Genomic DNA, 13759 nt, shown 5'->3' on the forward strand with positions numbered 1-13759 from the left:
TTTTCTTGGCCCCTCTGATTACCCTTGGGCAGTCTGTCTGCTTCTCCGTCTTTGTGTATGCCGACAATATACAATTAACACACCCAATTAATCTCACTAACATTGAAGACATTCTTACTATCAACAAAAAATTGGAAAAAATATGCGACTGGCTCTACTCTAATGCTCTCTCTCAATGTAAACAAGTCCAAATGCATGATCTTCCCAATCAGGCAAGATCAATCGCTACTCTCGCCCATAGAATTTAGGTCTATTCCAGTTCAGTCAGCAAAAACCATAAAGCTTTTAGGAATTATTCAAGTTGAGAAACTCACATTTCATGATCACATCAGTTCAGTTGTAAGGAAATGCTTTCACTATCTCCACATGATTCGCTCTCTTGCAAAATTCCTAGATCAAGCATCGCTTAACATTCTCATTCATTCTTTAGTAATCTCTTGCTTAGACTACAGCAACGCCCTATTTAAGGGAACTATTAAAAAGGAAATTTGACGCGTTCAGATTATCCAGAACACCACTGTCAAAATTATCTTTAACGCAATAAAATTCGACCATGTAACACCTCTGATGGTCAAAGCACACTGTTTGCCCATCCCCCATCGTATCACCTATAAAATACTGCTGTTAACCTTCAAAACTAGACAAACAGGGCAGCCTGAATTCATTAATAGACTTTTAATACCCCTCACTTTTCAATGTACTCTCCGGTCATCTAATCAAAATTTGCTAACAATTCCATCATTAAAAATTATCAATACTATGCACAATAATATTTTCTCTGTTTCTGCCCCCATTCTCTGAAATTCAACACCAGATTACTTATGAGAGATTCACATGTTAGATATTTTCAAGACCAGCTTAAAAACAATGCTTTTCAAAGATGCATTTGCTGTATGACTATCCTTTTAAGGACACCTAAATTGATCACTAGCCCACGTTCCGTGGCAATTATAGCAGTTCAGATTAAGAATTTAGTACCCTTAATTGTTCTTTTCTCTCAACTTATTGTAGTTCTACCCTTTTCCTTTCATGTTAGTTTGATTTGTGAGACTTTGTACTTGTCTTTACTGAATATTAATTAGCTATTAATTTTAATGTGTCTGTATTACCCTATTTTTGCATTTTATCATTGTAAAGCAGCTTTGTAATTTTGAAAAGGCGGGATAAATTTTTAATAAACTTCAAACTTGAACATGCTGCGGCAGGGCTCTGATTTCGACGCGGCTCCTTTTCACATTTGCGGAGCTGCGCTGCGCTGCACCTGATGGAGGGAAGGAACGGCGGGCCAAATCTTGGCAACAGCAGGAATTGTTTGGCGGGTGAAATTTTAATACCCCGCGGGTCAGAGTTTGACATGTTTGAGCTACGCTATCTGCTCTTGCCACAACCTCTGGCAATACATTCCAGAGCTTAACTATTCTCTGAGTGAAAAAAAGTTTCCTACTATTGATTTTAAAAGTATTTCCCTGTAACTTCATCGAGTGTCCCCTAGTCTTTGTAATTTTTGCCGGAGCAAAAAAAATTGATCCACTTGTACCCATTCTACTCCACTCAGGATTTTGTACACATATCTCACCTCAGCCGTCTCTTTTCCAAGCTTAAGAGCCCTAAATGTTTTATCATCTTGGTGGCTCTTTATTTTTCTTGAGATAAGGAGACCAGAACTGAATGTAATATTCCAGATGAGGTCGCACCATGGAGCGATAAAGGGGCATTATAACATTCTTAGTCTTGTTAACTATCCCTTTTAAAATAATTCTTAGCATCCTGTTTGCTTTTTTGGCCCCCAAAGCTACGGTTTCACGGAGTCCTGCCAGCTCAACTGATCGGGGATTCCCATGCAGCGATCAGCTGATGGCAAGTGGTGTCTAGTTTCAGGATCCCTTAGCTGAACCACCAATATTTGTAATCAGGCAGGCGCAATTCTTTAACCAGCGCTGGTTGACATGGGCGCTGGTTAGAGAAGCCAGAGGATAAGGAGCAACAACATAGATGCGATTCAGTATCAGATGCCGCTGTGTGATTGACAGGCAATTCTTGGCTGCTTCTTAGGTGGACATCGAGACAAGCATTTTATACAGAATTAAGTCCTTATTACCTAAAATAGGTGTTGGTAAGTGCTCATATGCTTTTGTTGGTGGGGGATGGCCATGCACTAACTGCAACAGTGCATGGCTGATTTTTCAGTTAATGGTCATTTTATTGCTGCAGTATAAATGGCATTAGCGTGCAAGCCAGATTTTACTGCAGCTTATATATAAGGACCCTTACATATCATAGACTGGTGTATAGTTTATGGTGTTTTGTGTACATGAATCATGTGAAAGTCCTGCTCAGGCTCTGCAAATGTATATACCCCAATTCAAATACATGCTATGTAAATAATGCACATATTTACAAAATCTTTCAATACATCCCAAGCGCTGTCCTGGACTCTGCCTATGACTTGCCCCAATCTCTGCTAAACAGTATGGAATTAGTTCCAAGCTGCCTGGCTGTTGATAACAGTTAATCCAGGTGTTAGTGAATCCTAACTTAGCTCAGTTTAGTAAACATACTACATTTTATGAGTTTGAATTGTCCAATTTAAATTTAAAACTAATTCTGGTATGCTCATCTAGCCACATTTCCTTGGATCCTTGAGCTATGTAAAATATATGTTTTTTTAATGAATTTTAAAAATGATAGCTGTACTTCAACTTATAAGTTGTTAAATGCAGGTAACATCTTTCATTACCTTGATAGAATAAACAAAAAAAATGCTTTTAGAGTTTTAAGTCTACCATGACTGACTGTCCCAGTAAAGTGAGTGCTATCTAGTGCCTGCAGTATGGTGTCATGACTAGGCAATGGCCTAGTGTGTTTGTGCAGAGGGCCAGCATCTAGATGTCACCTTCCAAAAAAAACCAAATGACCTAGAATGATTTATAACAGTCCCTACTTTTTCTTAAAGTCTCTACCAGTATTTCAAAGAAAGGACCATTCTGAACTGTCTCTGGAAGAATCCCACAGCTGGTTAAGGAAAACAAACTTCTCCTCAAAACTCTTCAGGGCAGCCTCATTGCCATCCTTAATCGAAAGAGAGAAAGCTTCCTGAAAAGCAGCAAGTGTTCAGAACCCTGTCTGTTCGGTCTCCAGGTTACTTGAAGGGACTCTGACAAAGCAAAATTTTCAAACAACTGTGCCTTCCATTCCCCTCTAATGCTACCATTCTATTTCTTTAAATTACTCTGGGTGCACGGATTGGCTTAGGCAATCTGCTAAAAAATCAGGAAAAGCTGCTAAGGTGAGTGGGGGTGCGGAACTCAGTTTCTGCAGCTTGGGAATCCTTTATAATAAAAGCTTACCGGCGCATGCGCTGTTAAAACAGCGTGATTCCTGCCGCCGTGGTGTGTGATCCGTGGCCGTGTTCCATTTTAGAACCCGGCGGCAGAGAACATTCTGGTCACTCCCCTCCTCCCGCCCTCACTCACCATTTGGAAGCGCAGGCAAGCTCTCTCCCTGCCTGCGTCCTCGGCAGGGAACACACCTCCTGCCCTCACTCGCCGCTGCTGCCGCTGATACTCCTCTTCAGAGCAGCCCGCGATGGTGGCCAGCTTTAAAGGCCGCTCTCCAACCTCAGTAGCACGTTCCCTCTGATGCACGGGATCGCATCAGAGGGAACGTGCTACCGAGTTGGAAAGCGGCCTGCGAGGTTCGCTAAAGCCGGCCACCATGATCGCAGGCTGCTTTGAAGAGGAGCAGGCCAGAAGGGGAAGCAGCCAATCGATGCGATCGCTGTGCACAGAATGCTCATTGTCTTCTCCTGAGGGCTTCAGCCAAAGGGGATGCAGAAAGGAGCCCCGCCGCTCCAGGATTTTCCCCTGCTCAGCTCATGGGAACAGAGCCATCTCGGGATTGCTCTTATTAACTTTCTTTAGTACTCATGGTGCAATGCTTTTATTTATTTATTTTTTTTCTGTTAGTGGAAGATTGGTAAGCAAGATTCTTTAAAACCAGAAACACAACGTTGATGACACATAACTGTATTCACGAAAGGGGGCTGCTTTGGGGGGGGGGAGGTGTGCTGGGGACAGACAGCTTTGCTCTGGGGGGAAGACAGAAGGGGCCATGGAGAGAAAGGGAGAGGGAAAGGGGGCTGCTTTGGGGGGAAGGGTGTGCTTGGGGCAAACAGCTTTGCTCTGGGGGGGAAGACAGAAGGGGCCATGGAGAGACAGGGAGAGGGAAATGGGGCTGCTTTGGGGGGAGGGGTGCGCTGGAGGGAGACAGAAGGGGCCATGGCGAGATAGGGAGAGGGAAAGGGGGCTGCTTTGGGGGAGGGGTGTGCTGGGGGGAGACAGAAGGGGCCATGGAGAGATAGGGAGAGGGAAAGGGGGCTGCTTTGGGGGGAGGTGTGCTAGGGACAGACAGCTTTGCTCGGGGGGGGGGGGGGTGAGCCAGAAAGACACAGACAGCGGCCAAGGAGAGAGAGATAAAGAAACACAGACAGACAGACACATCTATTCTAGCACCCGTTAATGTAACAGGCTTAAAGACTAGTTCTACATAAAGGAACAAGGCCCCACGCCCTGTATTGCCCTGTATTGTATCTCTCTTATCCCTGTCATCTCCATTACAATTCTCATAATCGTCTAGTCAGACCCTGGCTTCTGTTGCAGCTCTTTCTATATTTCTCAGGGACTAGACTCAAAAAGGAAAACACGTTGGTAAACAAAGCAGAGGATTTGCACAAGCGAATTGAGAAGCAGCAAATCAGAACCAATCAGAAAGGGTTGCTAATTTGACAATCCAGGAACTGAGTTCCGTAACCAACATAATGCAGGCAGAGGGGTAGGTGTTCCATTACTGTCCAATGAAAGCTATTTTTATTTTTTTTTCAAGCTTAGAAGCTATTGAATTTTACAATCTGGGACGCTTTGTGTAGCCATCTCTGTCTGAACACAGATACCTGCAAAGGGAAGCAAGGCAGACTTTGGGACCAGCAATGGTATTGCAGGACGACATCCAATTGCTGATCTGGGTGTTTGGAGCCACCGTGCTTCTCCCCGTCTTGGTTTTATTTCTCTTCCCCTTCCTGAGTGACTATATTCGCAAATGGAGGATACTGAGCCCGATCCAAAATGTGAAGCGCCCTCTACCCCTGTTGGGAAATGCTCTACATTTGGAGACAGATGGTTCAGGTAATGAATTACTACAGTAACCCAGTAAAAAAAAGAAAGAAAGAAAGATGTTTAGAGCTATTTGAGGGGAGATTACCCCGTTTCTCTAGTTACAATTCAGAGCTGCACGTGACACCTTTGGCATTCTGGACAGCATAGCTGTCTCTCAGGAAGAGTTCTAAACTGCCAGAGAATTCAGTTGGGTTGTTTTTACTTGTGAAGAGAGGTTTGTTTTAGAGTCTGTATTGAAAGAAAAAATTGTTATTTAGGGAAAAAGTTAACTTTGATTTAGATCAAGTTAACTTAAACTTGTGAGAAAAGTTGGGTAAAACTGTGTTGATTTCTTGTTTTGAGTACTGGATCTCTATACAGGTAATAGTATTTTTTAAGAGAGGTATTATTTTTGGTTGTAACCTCTGAGACTATTTGTGACAAAGGCTAATGTGAGATTGAGATTTTTTTTTTCTGACTGCTGCCAAGCTATTGGTGACAAGCAGTGTCGTAGAATCTTAAGAAAAAGTTGTGCAGTGGCAGCTGATTCTTTTAAAGGCTGTGCTGTGGTGACTGCTGGTCCTTTCAATGCTTCAGTTTGTCTGACTATCTTGGTTTGGTGACGCTTTTCACCTGGGATTGTTTGAGAACTGCTGGAATTCGGAAAATAATTTTCAGTTTTAACCAAAACTCTTGAGCAACAAAATCTCTAGAAGTGCTGGTTATCTTTTTTTAAAATCATGTTTATTAAATTTTCAAATAAAAGATCAAGTACAACAATTCAACACAGAAAGATAATTTGCCATATACAAGGAGCAAAAAGCAAAAACAGTTGTCACAGATGCCAACAAGTTAAGTGACTAGACAGCCCTTCACCCCCCCCTCCTCAGGAATGTAAGAAAAAGAACAACAAAAACTCAAGTCAGGGGCAACCAAGCAAAACACAGCTGCGTGCATGTGGAGTCAGAGTATCCAAAAAAGGCTGCCAAATAGTAAGGCTGCCAAATAGTACGCCCCTGTTTTGTATCCCAGTCAGACAAATGTATGGTTTCCATAGTCAAGAGGTGTATCATATGGAAGCGCCAGTGGCTATAAGTAGGACTTAGGGGACCCACCCAGTGAAAAAGAAGGACTTTCATACCTGAGAGAATAGCCCTTTGAAGAAATCCCTTAAGACCTATAGGTACAAGATGCTGAAAGTCCAAGAGGCAAAACAGACTATAACTATTACAGTGCCATATGGTGACATACGTAGTAATAAAGTAGATGATAGCAGATAAAGACCCAAATGGTCCATCCAGTCTGCCCAACCTGATTCAATTTTAATTTTTTCTTCTTAGCTATTTCTGGACAAGAATCCAAAGCTCTACCTGGTACTGTGTGTACCACATACATCCAGCCCTGAAAAAGATAGAAGACTAGAAAGTTTGTACTAGGGGACAGTCCCAAAACATGTGTGACAAGGTGGCCTTAGGACAGGGGTAGGCAATTCCAGTCCTCGAGAGCCGGAGCAAGGTCAGGTTTTCAGGATATCCACAATAAATATGCATAAGATAGATTTGCAGCTCAAGGAGGCAGTGCATGCAAATCCATCTCGTACATATTCATTGTGGATATCCTGAAAACCTGACCTGGCTCCGGCTCTCGAGGACTGGAATTGCCTACCCCTGCCCTAGGATAACCATACTTCAGGCAAGAACTTGCAGAGATGAGTGTTGCTCTAAATCAGGGGTCTCAAAGTCCCTCCTTGAGGGCCGCAATCCAGTCGGGTTTTCAGGATTTCCCCTATGAATATGCATTGAAAGCAGTTGGGGAAATCCTGAAAATCCGACTGGATTGTAGCCCTCAAGGAGGAACTTTAAGATCCCTGCTCTAAATGCGTGTGTTGGTTATCTTTTAACTTTGGATTTACATACTGATAGGTTAACTGAAGTAAAAATTTATCTGAAGTTAATTAAACTTTAAAAATCATCATATGAGTTTTGGGTGAGTGAAAGCTTAAGGAAGTTTTGATTGTCTTTTCTTTTCTCTGAGATAATTAGAAAAGTAAAAAAACACCAACCCAAATACAAATTTCAGGGCCTTAGGGCTTTGCTTCCTTTAAGTTGTTTGAATCAGGGAATAGGTTGATTTAAAACTTAAGAATTTCACCTATCAAGACCAAGAAGAAGAAACTGGTACCCAATGGAAAAGGAAAAAAAAGAAAAGAGAAACTGCAATTTCCAGGCACCTGTTGTGAAGAATTCCACAAACTTACCTGCTGCTTCTGTAGCCAATTCAGCATTCCTGAGGATATCTGTAAGAAAAATAAAACACAAAGCATCACAATCTAAAAGACATTTAGGGCCTCTTCTATCAAACTGTGCTAGCAGTTTGTAGTGCGGTGAGTTGCTCTGCTCCCGACACTTATAGAGTTCCTATGAGCATTGGGAGCAGCGCGGGCCATTCAGTGCGGCTCTCTGCGCTAAAAACTGCTAGAAGAGGCTCTTAGTCATAAATAGTTATAGTGCAATAGTGGTTTAGATAACAAAGAGGAGATTTTATTTGTCTGATTTGCTGCTTAGAAACTTTTGATGAGAAAAAGTTTTTGAAAACTGTCTTGACATCTGTAAATTTAATGTTATTGCATAGTTAAACAAATGCAAACTTCTAATTGTTAGATAACAAGAAAGTATAATATAGTTATTTTCATCTAGCTCTCCATTAAGCAGAGAACTTGATTTTTAAATAATTTTAAAAAAGCCTCCACTCTTAACATATTGACAAATAGTTTCATTCCCTAAACAGATTTCAGACTGTGATTAAGGGCTCCTTTTACTAAGCCATGATAGGGCATTAACGCACACACTAGACGCTAACGCCAGCATTGAGTTGGCGTTAGTTCTAGCCACGTAGCACATGTTTACGGTAAGTAACTGTGCTTTCTTGAGGCCTCTCGCAAAAGTTCTACTAGACAATGCTACTCCCAGAAGTGGTCTAGGTTTGCTGCGTGGTGTGCTTCGTTTCGCGTGGAGCCGCTGTCTGCCTCCTTGTCCTCCGTGCTGAACTATTTGCTCCACTTGTCTTGGTCTGGCCTCTAATCGACTTCTATTCGAGTCCACTTTAGTGCGATTGCTGCCTTTCATTAGCCGATTGATGGGAAATCACTCTCCGTCCATCCGGTGGTTTCTCGATTCATGAAGGGCCTCTTTAATGTTCATCCTCCACTCAAGCCTCCCCCCGTGGTTTGGGATCTTAATGTGGTTCTGGCTCAATTGATGAAACCTCCGTTTGAACCCATTGATAAGGCTCATGTGAAGTACCTCACTTGGAAGGTGGTGTTCCTAGTTGCTCTCACGTCTGCTCGCAGAGTCAGTGAGCTGCAAGCTCTGGTTGCGGACCTGCCTTTTACTGTTTTTCATCATGACAAGATGGTCCTTTGTACTCATCCAAAGTTCTTGCCCAAGGTGGTTTCGGATTTCCACCTCAACCAGTCCATTGTTCTTCTGGTGTTTTTTCCAAAGCCCCAGTCTCGTCGGATGGCTCCTCAACTCTTCCTATCTTTTGATCCTAATCGGTTGGGCTGTCCTGTTTCCAAGCGCACCTTGTCCAACTAGTTGGCTGCTTGTATTTCCTTCTGCTACGCTCAGGCTGGTCTTCCGCTGCTGGGTCGGGTCACGGGGCATAAAGTCAGAGCGATGGCGGCGTCTGTCGCTTTCCTCAAGTCCACGCCTATTAAGGAGATCTGCAAGGCTGCCACTTGGTCCTCGGTTACAGTCTGGATGCTTTTTCCAGGTGCGATGGCCGGTTCGGACAGTCGGTTTTGCATAATCTGTTCTGAATTTCCAACTCTCCCACTGTCCTTTCCTAGTTAGCTTGGAGGTCACCCACATGTAGAGAATATGCTGCCTGCTTGTCCTGGGATAAAGCACAATTACTTACCGTAACAGGTGTTGTCCAGGGACAGCAGGCAGATATTCTCGCAACCCTTCCACCTCCCCGGGTTGGCTTTTTTGCTAGCTATCTGAACTGAAGACCACGTTGAGGAGACGCGCCCTCTAGCTGTGCGGGAAGGCACACGCATGCGCGGTGCAGCACTAGCAAACTTGAGATCGTCAATCAAGTTTGCTTGAAAAGCTGTCCGCAACGGGGCTCCGTGGATGACGTCACCCACATGTAGAGAATATCTGCTTGCTGTCCCTGGATAACAACTGTTAACTGTAACTGTGCTTTTATGCCTAAGAATAGGTCTTTTAACTAAGCTGCGGTAAGCATGCACTTACTGCAGCCATGAAATGGCTTACTGTGTGTGGAATGCACTCGGTATTTTTAATTTTATTGTGGAAGGGTGGAGAGGGCATTTCTGCACTTACACCCCCTCCCCTTTTACAAAGCTACACTAGCAGCTGCTGCTGTGGTAATCACTCCAATATCCATTGAGAATTAATGGACGTTGGAGTGTTTGCTGTGCGGCTTTGTAAAAGAAGCCCTTAATCAGTTAGTACAGCTATGTTACTGTGTGCTAATTGCTTAGCATGTGATTAGTGCTTGAGCACTTAGGGCCTGATTCTATAAACATGCGTCCTGATTGCAGGCAGCGGTAGGCGTCCTACCACCTTCTGGCAGCAAATCGGGACATGCGTTTAAAAAAAAAATATGCCAAGACAGATTCCTACATTTCAGGTGTCTGTCTCGCATCTACAGAGACGCATAGGGACACTTAAGCATGCCCAAGGCCACTTCTAGTTTGAACCATGCCCACACCATGCCTTGGGCATGCTTAAGCATCCCTAGACACTACTTGCCATCAGCTGATCACTGCATGGGAATTTTTCCAGATAAGCTGAGCTGGCAGGACTCCCTGAAACCACAGCCTGAATGAACCCCCTGCACCTGAGATCGGCAGGAGGGATGCCCACTCTCTCCTGCCTGAATTACCCCCCTCATGCCCCCAACCCAGCAAAAGACCAGCAAAAGAGATATCCAGTCCCTGCTGCCAGCAGGCCCACCTCTTCAAAATGGCGGGCGTTCCCTTCCTGGTGCATCCTTGGATATACTGGGAGGGGCCTAAGGCCCTGATTGGCACAGGCATCTAAGGCCCTTTCCATAGGCCCCTTCTGCCAATCTCGAGTGGGAGTGTCAAACGAGGTTGTTGAGGCAAGAGAGAGTGGGATCCCTCTTGTCGATGGGGGGGTCCTCTGCCAGCTGAAGATGGCTGAGCTGATCACAGCATGGGAATTGCCCCCCCCCCCCCCATCAGCTGAGCCAGCAGGTCTTCCCGAAGCTGCGGTTTCAGGGAGTCCTACCGGCTCAGCTGATTGGGGATTCCCATGCGGTGATCACCTTATGGCAAGAGGCATCGAGTTTCAGAATCCCTTAGCAAAGATAGGAGGCTGAGCCACCAATCTTTGCAATCAGGCAGGCGCAATTCACTGGTTAAAGAATCCAGGGGATAATGAGCAGCAACATAGATGCGATTTTGTATCAGATGCCGCTGTGTGATTGACAGGCAATTCTTGGCTGCTTCTTAGGCGGACATAGAGACAGGCATCTTATACAGAATCAGGTCCTTACTACCTAAAATAGGTGTTGGTAAGTGCTTATATGCTTTGGGGGGGGGGGGGGGAGGGGGGAATGGCCATGCACTAATTGCAACAGTGCATGGCTGATTTTCCATTTTTCAGTTAATGGTCATTTTATTGCTGCAGTATAAATGGCATTAGTGTGCAGGCCAGATTTTACTGCAGCTTAATATAAGGACCCTTACATATCAGAGACTGATACATAGTTTATGGTGTTTTATACATGAATCATGTGAAAGTCCTGCTTAGGCTCTGCACATGTGTATACGCCAATGCAAATACATGCTATGTAAATAATGCACATACATACAGAATCTTTCAACATACCCCAAGCATAAAACGCTCTCAAATCAACACTCCCTTCCCCTATCCGCAACTGCAAGTGCTGTCCTGCCTACGACAGTCCAGCTGTTAGTGACTCCTAACTTGGTTTAGTAAACATACTACATTCCAAAGGTTCTTTTTATGATTCTGAACAGTCCAATTTAAATTTAAAACTAATTCTGGTATGCTCATCTCACCACATTTCCTTGGATCCTTGAGCTATGTAAAATAGGTAATCAGATAATTTTTTAATGAATTTAAAAAGTGACAGCTGTACTCCAACTTGTAAGTTGTTAAATGCAGGTAACATCTTTCATTTCCTTGATAGAATATAAAAATGCTCTAAGAAAATAAAAGATCTGCTTTTAGAGTTTTAAGTCTACCATGATTGACTGTCCCAGTATAGCACCTGCAGTATGGTGTCACGACTAGTCAATGGCCTAGTGTGTTTGTGCAAAGGGCCACCTTCCAAAAAAAACAAAAAAAAACACAAACAGTATTTCAAACAAAGGACCATTCTGAACTGTCTCTGGAAGAGTCCCACAGCTGGTTAAGGAAAACAAACAAACAACTCAAAACTCTTCAGGGCATCCTCATTGCCATCCTTAGTCCAAAGAGAGAAAGGTTCCTGAAAAGCAGCAAATATTGCATTCAGAATCCATCTGTTCGGGCTCCAGGTTACTTGAAGGGACTCTGACAAAGCAAAACTTTCAAACAAAAAATTCAAGTAAGCAAACACAGTTCAAAGGTCCAGTACCTGCACAATCTCTGGATAAAGAGAATACTCTGAATCCCCCCCCCCCCACCTCATCCTGTGCTTGCACTGCTTGATTGTACCCCTAGGCCCCCTTCCACCCCTTAGAATCCTATCTCTTTTTTTTTTTTTTTTTTTTTTCAACCAGCCTAAGCACGAGTCTCCTCTACCTGGGTTACAAGTGGCACTGGAAAAACCCCCAAAACGAATTTATGTTACATTGCAGAAGTATAACGCAGTATTGAACTCATTTTTTCCCCCAAAGTTAAGGCTTCTAGTAAGCTCCATTTCCTCAGTGCTGCCCAAAGGCAATTCTACCCCCTTAATTACATCTCTTTCTTTAATGAGGAAGGTTCCTAGTCCATTCATACCTCCCATTTCTTTTGGAAGACTTACGCAAGTAGCTCGTGCTTGAGAATCTCTAGAAACTAGGGGGGAGGGGTTAACTCCTGTAGAGTGGCTTCCCAGGGAAACTGAAGAGACTGTGCCTCCCGTTCCCCTCTAATGCTACCATTCTATTTTTTTTTAAATTACCCTGGGTGCACGGCTTGGCTAAGGCAATCTGCTAAAACAAAAATCAGGAAAAGCTGCTAAGGTGAGTGGGGATGCGGAACTCTGTTTCTGTAGCTTGGGAATTCTTGTGGAGCAAGGCCCCACTCCCTGTATCCCTGTCATCTCTGTTACAATTCTCATAATCGTCTAGTCAGACCCTGGCTTCTGTTACAGCTCTTTCTATATTTATCAGGGACTAGACTCGAAAAGGAAAACACGTTGGTAAACAAAACAGAGGCTTGTGAATTGAGCAGCAGCAAATCAAAATCAATCCAGGAACTGAGTTCTGCAACCAATAGAGTGCAGGCAGAGGGATAGGTGTTCCATGACTGTCCAATGAAAGAGAGGTCACAGCTATTTTTTTTTTTTCAAGCCTATAAACTATTGAACTTTACGAGCTGGGAAGCTTTGTGTAGCCATTTCTGCACGCAGGTACCTGCAAAGGGAAGCAAGGCAGATTTTGCGACCAGCAATGGTATCGCAGGGCGACATCCAGTTGCTGATCTGGGTGTTTGGAGCCACCGTGCTCTTCACCTTAATTTTATCTCTCTTCCCCTTCCTGAGTGACTACATTCGCAAATGGAGGATGCTGAGTCCGATCCATTATTTCGCCCGCCCTCTACCCCTGTTGGGAAATGCTCTAGATTTGGAGATGGATGGTGCAGGTAATGAATGATTATTGTTGATGTCTTAAGTGCAAACTATACCAGCATAGACAGCCAATGGTTGTGCATTAAAAAAAAAAGGCTTCCGTTCTTTACATATTGACAAATAGTTTCACTCCCTAATCAGATCTCACACTAATTAAATCTGTATATCAGAATGCTGCTTGATTATGGAAACAAGGCTGTATGGCTGGGCAAATCTCCTCTGCACAGCTTGGGGCAATAACTATAATATGGTAAAATCCTGTTCTTTCCTTTATAGAAAACCAGCATAAGCAGTAGTATAACAAGGCATGAGCATTTATGCCATACATAAAGGTGGTGTGTTTGTGTCTAAGAATAGGTCATTTAACTAAGTGGTGATAAACACTAGCATACACTTACTGCAGCCATGAAATAGCTTATTGTGGAATGCACTTGGCATTTTTTAGTTTTATTGTGGAGGGGTAGCTATCCGCCCCCTTTAGAAAGCTGCACTAGGAACTGTGGGAATTAACGGGCGTCGGAGTGTTTGCCATGCAGCTTTGCAAAAGAAGCCCTTAGAACAGCTATGTTACTGTGTGCTAATTGCTTAGCTTGGGATCAGTGTTTGAGTCCTTAGGGCCTGATTCTATAAATGGGCGTCCCAATTGCAGGCATCAGTAAGCGATCTGGCAGCTAATTGGAACACATGTTTTTTTTAAAAATTATGTCTTCCCAGGATTTGTCAAACTTGCTGTATTCATTATAATCACAATTAATAATACAGTAAAA

General features: G+C 43.5%; 1 protein-coding gene and 1 long non-coding RNA gene across 5 annotated transcripts in view; one reads left to right on the top strand and one right to left on the bottom strand.

The window, feature by feature from the left end:
- LOC117360163 overlaps nucleotides 1-7449 on the bottom strand; it is a 49525-nt gene extending 42076 nt beyond the window's left edge. The window contains exon 1 of the long non-coding RNA XR_004539375.1: nucleotides 7408-7449. This is a non-coding gene — a long non-coding RNA (uncharacterized LOC117360163). The remainder of the gene's footprint in view (nucleotides 1-7407) is intronic.
- The window catches only part of LOC117360138 (cytochrome P450 4V2), a 129016-nt gene continuing 120088 nt past the window's right edge, over nucleotides 4832-13759 (top strand). Inside the window, exon 1 of one of the 4 annotated variants that reach the window (XM_033943880.1) lies at nucleotides 4832-5180. In XM_033943880.1, coding sequence (XP_033799771.1) covers nucleotides 4985-5180 — 196 coding nt within the window. In that variant the 5' untranslated portion in view covers nucleotides 4832-4984. Of the gene's footprint in view, nucleotides 5181-12722; nucleotides 13007-13759 lie in introns of those variants that run through there. The other 3 variants (XM_033943862.1, XM_033943889.1, XM_033943872.1) reach the window with 3 other exon arrangements.

The sequence above is a fragment of the Geotrypetes seraphini genome, chromosome 1 (assembly GCF_902459505.1).
Source record: "Geotrypetes seraphini chromosome 1, aGeoSer1.1, whole genome shotgun sequence".
In the NCBI taxonomy this organism is placed as follows: domain Eukaryota; kingdom Metazoa; phylum Chordata; class Amphibia; order Gymnophiona; family Dermophiidae; genus Geotrypetes; species Geotrypetes seraphini.